The 8,222-nt window shown below is 38.6% G+C and overlaps 1 protein-coding gene across 19 annotated transcripts in view; it reads right to left on the bottom strand.

Moving 5' to 3' along the window:
- Nucleotides 1-5,857: 5,857 nt before the first annotated feature.
- LOC101787399 (butyrophilin-like protein 9) overlaps nt 5,858-8,222 on the bottom strand; it is a 36,009-nt gene continuing 33,644 nt past the window's right edge. For all 19 annotated transcript variants that reach the window (XM_023561402.2, XM_013143505.3, XM_013143506.3 and 16 more), the window contains one exon: nt 5,858-7,568. In XM_023561402.2, coding sequence (XP_023417170.1) covers nt 7,480-7,568 — 89 coding nt within the window. In that variant the 3' untranslated portion in view covers nt 5,858-7,479. The remainder of the gene's footprint in view (nt 7,569-8,222) is intronic.

Below are 8,222 nucleotides of genomic sequence, written 5' to 3'. Positions count from 1 at the left end.
GGGGCTGGGGATTTAGCTCAGCGGCATAAGTGCCTGCCTTGCAAGCAGGCAGTCATGAGTTTGATCCATGGTATCGGTAAAAATGAAAAAGACAAAAAAACCAACTAACAAACAAACAAAAAAGAACATTCCCAACTCCTCCCTTGAACCAGCTCTATAGGCTTCTAAACTACATGACAGTGTGTCAGTGGTACAACCACAGTCTCAGTTGCAAAATTAGTATCCAAATCCAAAAGAAAGGAGGAAATAATTATGAGGGTCAGAGCAGAAATCAATTCAATAGAGACTAAGAAAACAATACAAAGAATCAATGAATCAAAAAGTTGGTTCCTTGAAAGAATAAATTTAAATAAATTTTATTTTAAAATTGACAGGCCTCTAGCCAACTTTATTAAAATAGGAAAGAAAAAAATGCAAATTCATGGAATAAGGAATGAAAAGTTTGAAATCACTATAGACCTGTGAAAATACAGATCACCAATACTGATTTCAAAAATCTCTACTCTCATAGGCTTGATAACACAGAATAAATGGACAGATTCCTAGAAAGATATGAATTACCAAAGCTGGGTCAAAAAGATGTAAAACTGCTGAATAATCCAATTACAATTAACAAATTGAAAATGCAATTAAATGCCTACCAACAAAGAAAAGCCAAGATCCAGATGGATTCATTGTGGAATTCTACAAGAAATGCAAAGAAGATTTAATGCCAGTACTCCTCAAAATCTTCAGTGAAATTGAAAGGGTAACAATTCTCCCTAACTCATTCCTGAAAGCAAACATTACTCTAATACCAAAACCTGAGAAAAACTCAACCATAAAAAAAAAAAAAAAACCTACAGGCCAATCTCCCTAATGAACAAAATGCAAAAATTGTCAATAAAATTTTGGCAGACAAATGCAGTAAGTCAATAAGAATATTATACAGCGTGACCAAGTGGGATTCATCCTAGGAATGCAGGGATGGTTCAACATACACAAATCAATAAATGTAATCCACCATATCAATAGAACCAAAAATAAGAATCACATAATCAAATCTATAGATGCAGAAGAAACTTTGGATATGGTCCAACACTTATTCATGATAAAAGCCACACAGAAAATCAGAATAGATGGCCTTATCTCAACAGGATAAAAGCCATCTATGACAAACCAACAGCCAGCATCATATAAATGGCCAAAAACTGAAAGCCTTTACCCTAAAATCAGAAACAAGACAAGGATATCCATTATCACCACTCCTATTCAATATAGTGCTAGAAATACTAGCCAGAGTGATTAGACAAGAGAGAGAAATAAAAGGAGTAAGGATAGGAAAAGAATAAGCTAAATTATCATTATTTGTGGATGACATGATACTCTACATAGAAGACCCTCAAAACTCCTTGAAAGACACCTAAATATAATCAATAAATTCAGTAATGTACTAGGATACAAAGTCAATGGTCAAAAATCAGTAGCATTCCTATACACTAACAACAAAACCACTGAAAGAGAAATAAGAGAAGCCACACCCTTTACAATAGGATCCAATGAAATGAAATATTAGGAATTAATTTAACAATCAAAGTAAAATATTTATTCAAGGCAAATTACAATACCCTGAAAAAGAAATTGAAGAGGATCTCAGAAAATGGAAAGACATCCCTTGTTCACGGATAAGGAGGAGAAACATGTGAAAATGGCCATTCTCCTAAAATTGTTATACAGATTCAATGCAATCTCATCAACATACCTCATAGGTCTAGAGAAGTCACTCCTAAAATTCATCTGGAACCAGAAGAATCCTAGAATAGCAAAGGCAATTCTAAGCAACCAAGGCAAGGCAGGAGGCAACACAATCCCTTACTTGAAGTTATACTACAAAGCTACTATAATAAAATCAGCATGGTACTGGAATAGAAACAGACCTGAAGATCAATGGAATAGGTTAGAAGATACAACTACATCTACAAACACACTCAACCACCTTCTCTTTGACAAATGGTTCAAACACATCCACTGGAATTAAGGTAGTCTCTTCAATAAATGGTGCTAGAAAAACTGGTTCTCCGTATACCAAAAACTAAAACTAGACTCACGCCTATCACCATGTCCTAAACTGGAGTCTATATGGCTCAAAGATCTAAATATTAAAACAGAAATACTAAATTTATTGCAAGACAAAGTAACTAGAAATCTTGAATCTTGTTAGTTGTAGGTAGAGAATTCATGAACAGGAATCAAACCACACAGAAGTATTTCCAATACTTCCCAGAATCAATAACTGGGATCATGTCTTATTAAAGAGTTTTTGCATGTTGAAAGAAATTTCCAGCATAGTGAAAAGAAACCCACCAATTGGGAAAAACTGTCCCTCAAACAGACTTGTGAATTGTCCCTCAGACGGACTTCTGTCTAGAACATATAAAGAATTAAAAAAAAATACGATCCCCAAAATTTAAAGACCCATTCCAAAAATGGGCATCTGAGATGAACACACAGTTCTCAGATGAAGAAATAAAAATGGCAAATAAATACATGAAAATATGTTCAGAATCATTTGTTATTAGAGAAATGAAGATTGAAACAACACTGAGATTCCATCTCACTCCAGAAAGAATGGCCAGGATCAAGAGACTATCAACAAGAAATGCCGGAGAGGCTACGGGAAAAAGGAACTCTCCTGCTCTGTTGGTGGAAGTACAGACTAGAGCAACAACTATGGAAGTCAGTCTAGAGATTACTCAAAAAGCTGGGACTGGAGGTCCCATTTGACCCAGCCATTCCACTTTTGGGCATATTCCCAGAAGAACTGAAAACATCATACCACAGTGATATATGTGCACTCATGTTTATAGAAGCACAATTTGTACTAGCCAGATCTTGAAAACAACTTAAATGCCCATCTACCTAGGAATGTATAAAAAAGATGCAGTATTTTTATATTATGGAGTACTACTCTGCTATAAATAATGATCACCCTGAGATATTTATAAGGTAATGGATGCAACTCGAGACCATACGCATAAGTGAAATAAATCAAACTCACATGTGTAAATAACATATAGTCTCCCTAGTGTATGGTTCAAGTACATAAGATACAAAAAAATTCAATAATTACAATGAAAGGATAAGAATCTGTGTGAAGAGGAAAAATAATATCTCAGGGAAACTGAGGAAAAAGAAAAAGGAAGGGAAAAGAAAAAATGTCTAAAAGTATATGAACACGCTTAGGATGGCTAAGATGATTGCACTACAAACTCCAAAAGCTCTTGAAACAAAATAGTTAACATTCATAGGATTGGAATAATTGTTCATATTATTTTATAATGATCTGCGGAACTCTTGAAGATCATTATGTAAAATAACAACCCTAGTTATGCTCAGACCACCTTGTTTTGAAAGCCTATATTGTCAGTGTTCTGAGCTCTTTGCTTTTGTTGTTTATATGTCTTTTTCATTTTGTGTGTTTCTAAGAATTTGTTTTGTTTGTCTTATTTTATTGTCTTTTTCCCTCTAACAAATAAAGGGTAGTTATACACATAGAGACTCATGCATGCCTAGAACTTCTAAAAAATTTATGAGAATTGATTATATAATGCATGATGAAATGAACAGCTACTTTGAAGAAAAAGAGATACTAAGGTACACGTGCTGATTCCATAACATCATGTTGTGAAACCCAGTCATACTATTATTCCTTGTTCAGAGTGATTTTAGTTTGTTTGGTTTTGTTTAACTTCAATATGCATGAAGGTATTGACAGCTATTTTGAAGAGAATGAGAGACATTATGGCAGCCATTGCTGACTTTCTTATTGTTTGGTCTTGAAAACTTAAAATGCCTTCATCGTCCTGTTCTGGTCAGTTTAGTACTATTTTGTTTTGTATGAATTCACTGTATGTGAAGATATGGACAACTATTTGGAAGAAAATAAGAGACAAAATTATAAGTCAGTGAAGAATTCCGGTGGTCTTGCTTTGAAATCTGTGTCTCTTACATTGTTATCTTATGATCTATTTTGTTATGTTTAATTTTACCCCCTTTAAAAATAAAAAAAAAATAGACTTAGGTACTTTTACTGTTGTAGAAGAAAAATATGCAACATTGGAAACTTAAGAAGCAGAGATTTATTTTTCTCACAATTTGTTGGAGTTTCAGGCCTTCAAACATCTCCGGGCACAACGTGACAGAAGGGAATGATGGAGCACATCTGCCCATTCCACTGCATAAAGGAAGCAAACAGAATAGAGGAGACGGGCAGGCAATAAACCCCACAGGCCATACCCATAGTGATTCATCTCTTCTGACCAGTCCTGACATTAAGTCAGGTATGAACCTCTGAAACCCTGCTACCACCCCAAAGCACCACCTATAAGTACCTGATGCTCTAGAGAGACATCTAGATGTACAGCATAACACTGACTGGGACTCCAGAAGAGAGATGTCTAGCATCAGTTATGAAATACAGGCACTGCCTTTGTAGTCTTAGCTGGTTCTGAACATGTCCTGTGTTCTCTGAGGTCCTAGGATCACTATGTTGTAGGATTTGATCCAACGAGGGGCTCAGGTGTCATGGTCACATATTCTACCTGCAGATGGCTGCACCATCCTGAGTGGTTTGGTGTCTAAACTCTCTGGCTCACAAAGTTTAAGCCATTTACTCCCAGCCTGTGATACCAAGGAGACCCAGTATTTGCTTGTAGCCCCAGCTATACTCAAAGTCTCTTGTGAAGACTGCATGGTGCACTGTGATTGTCACAGAAACAGTGGGATGCTTTTCTCTTTCCCTGGTGCATTTTGGCATTTTACACCCATGCATTTATATTCATAGTTGCTTTTATGCTAGGTGTAGTGCAAATAAATACATAGAATATCTAAAATTACTATTTGATAGTTCAGTCAACTAGTGCTTTAAATTTCATCCCAAACTACAAGAATGTATTTTATCCCCTATATCATATTATAATAAACTTCAACAACTGTGACTTTATCATTTTTAACCTTGAAATCCATAATAATAACTTCAATAGCTGCTATTAGTTCTATCAAGAGCAAACCTACTAAATAGAGCCTTGTTTTGCTTTGAATCTGGGGGTTAGACTCAGAGATGCAGGAATGTGAGCTAGATAATCTGTGAGTTATTCTACCAGATCTATAATTCCTTTGGACATAAAATATACAGCTATTGTTCAGTGTGTGATTCAGAACATGTAAGAAATAATCCCAAGTCTTTGATGCTCAAAACAGAAATGGCACCTATTAGTCTGTGATTTCTGGAATGTGGTTCACCCATTTGGGGCTGGTTGGGAGGCTGCAGTCTGATTCTCTCAGGATACTGCAGTTGCTTTGTCTGGAGCTACACATTCTACATTACAGTAAGGAATTTATATGCCAGGGAGGACACAGTCTAAGACCCTCTCAATGTCACCTCCCACAGGGCTGCATGAGCATCCTCTCAACTGGCTTCCCATGGAAGGAGTGATGTAAATCATTGACTACAATGTGATCTGTAGGATGTGACCTTGATGCCTTCCTACTGTATTACATTAGTCACAGCCCTTGCTCCATGAAGGTGTCTGTACACAGACAGCATCATCAGGACATGAATGACAGAAGTTAAGGATCCTCAGAGAAGATGCAGGATGTCATCAGTCTTAATTTTACAGCCAGATAAGCTATGACTCAGGCACACATCCAAAATCTCTTACACTGTGAACAAACACAACACTTCCACCCCTCCAGGAAGTCTCCGCAGATTTCTTTCAGTTAATAAATTCATCTCCAAAACAAATAATACTGTATATTGTTTTGAAAATGCAGAGTAATCATGCCTGTTGAAGAACTCAACATGTGGAAGCAAACAAGATGAAGTCTTTGCCATTCAGTTTATTTTCTCAGCAGAGCCGTGATAATTACATTATTGACTGCAATAGCCATTTTTTGTTTTACTTTTAAATTATGTTCAACTCTATAAATGTTCTAAAGCTTCAAAAATTCATTTAATGAGAGTTGACTATATTTTCTGGGCTTACAAAATAATAAAGTTGGTGTGAAAGTCTTGTGTGAGCTTCTCTATCATGTTAAATTTCTCTACAGCACAAAACCAGGGGTGGACTTGGGGTCATAGGAAGACTGTATGTTCATGAGAATCTTATAGTAGTATTTTCATGGCGTTTCTTACTCCCACACCAGTGTGCGAGAACAATTTCCTCTTCTCTCCTGAGATTTTTCTGTAATTTCCCCAGGCTGGAACATGCATGGCAGGTAGACTTCTATTGTTTTAATATGATGGATGCAGAAGAACACTGGTGTAGGTTCTACCTGGGATTCCCAATTTATGTAGCCTTTCACTTCAGAGGAGAGAGGACACCCTCAAACTCAGAAATTCCCATCATCAAATCATCATTTGTACATTCCATATATATCATCATTGTAACTATTTTAAAATTCAAACAGGATAAGAAATTTGAAAAGGGCTGATGGGCTGTGAATACTATTTTTCATATGTAAGTATCTTTGGAAGTAGCCTTGTTGATAAGACTGAATTTCACTGTTTGTTGCTGTCCCACACGGTAGGGATCTCAGTGCACTGATTTTATCACAGAAGAGGTCATGCAAATGAACAGCATCTGAAGTTATCAGTTGGGAGGCCACAGACACGGGTGAAATAGGAAAACACTGTGAATCTGCTCTAAAGCACGGTGAGAAATGTGTGGCCGTGATCTACTGCGGGAAGCAGCCAACACTTTTAAGTATTTCACAGGAAGTATAGGAAGTATAGGAAGAAGTCGCACTTCTCAAAGACTATGGAAAGGAAGGGAAGTGTATTAAGGGGAAGCTGGGCTGCACAGTGAGCAGTGGAAATGGCCAAATGACAAGGATTTTACATAATTTTCCACAGGGCTGGGAAGCAGCCTGGGTCTTTGATGGCAGAGGCTCCCAGCCCTGCCCAGTATTATCTTGGCTGGGACACAGTGTGCTCGCCTGGTCTACTGGGAAGAGTGTTGTGTAAGGCTCTTTGGGTGTGCAATAGGGAGAGCTTCTGAGGTCACTGGGAGGATGGAAAGAACAAGATTCTTTCCTGAAGGTGGAATTAAAAAATATGGCCTCAGTGTTTGAGAGAAGTTGCCTGTGAAAGTATGGAGTATGCCCAATTTCTTCCCAGCATAGAAAGAAATCAATCCTTGCTCATACTGAAGAAAAAAAAAAAATCCCACTGTCAATGGAGAAGCTATTACACTGAAATTGTAATGCAGTAAAGAAAAAGTCAAATACTTAGTATCATATCTGGTAATGTTCCAAAAAGCCATTATCAGAATGAATATGTTCAAAATGCAATTTCCTGTTGAATGAAACCAAGCACAGGCCTATTGTCCACAATTCACTCTCTCTTACATACACCTTCCAGTAACGCCGACCACTAAAGAAGCTGTTCCAAGCCAGCACAGCTCGCTGAGAAGTAAATCTTCCAGAGAATTTAGGAACATCTCACTCTTTTGACAAATATTCCACACGTTTCCCACCATCTGACACAGAGAGCTGAGGGTGAGCGGTGTCTTCATCCACAATTATGTCTTCTGCAATAAAAGGGAGAGATCTGTTACCTGTAGGCCTTAGGAAAAGCACTTCTCATTCCACGAGCACTGTCCAAAGAAGGGTGAGGGGCACAGTGCAGGGACCCAGGAGTCCTTTCCACAGCCCAGGCCCTGAGCCTATCCCACCTGCAGAGCTGGAGATCTTTCCTCCCAGGGAAACTCCTCCAAAACCTTCGGCTCTGCCCCTGATTTGCACTGTCCTCTCAGAGGTTACCAGGACATGGTGGGTGAGAATGGGGAAGACGTGCCCACCCACCTGGGAAAGGGGTCACCAGGGTCTGAGGCTCACAGGGCTTCCCAGGCCTCACACAGGGGCACCGCATCCACATGAAGAGAAGAAAAGCATCCCAGAGGGACCAAGAGAGTCATGGACAGTAGCACAGAACAGAGAGGTCAGGATGCTCAGGAGAGGACCCTGGGCAGAGCGCGGAGGGAGGCAGGGCAGGAGGAAAGAGGAGTCAATGAACAGCAGGCATAGGCCAGGGCGACCTGGGCAGGGAGGCTGTACACAGGGCTGGACCTTGATTAGGGATAATGGGGAGAAGTGAGATGGGAAGCATCAGAGAGAATGAAATGTCCTCACTACTTAGCAAGGCTTTGGGTAAAGAGAGGAGAAAAGTAGTATAACAGGCAGTG

This window comes from Cavia porcellus, unplaced genomic scaffold (assembly GCF_034190915.1).
Source record: "Cavia porcellus strain 051 isolate PalLab524CR breed Dunkin Hartley unplaced genomic scaffold, mCavPor4.1 scaffold_2, whole genome shotgun sequence".
NCBI lineage: Eukaryota > Metazoa > Chordata > Mammalia > Rodentia > Caviidae > Cavia > Cavia porcellus.
The sequence above is the reverse complement of the archived record's forward strand: the minus strand, read 5'-3'. Positions and strand labels throughout refer to the sequence as shown.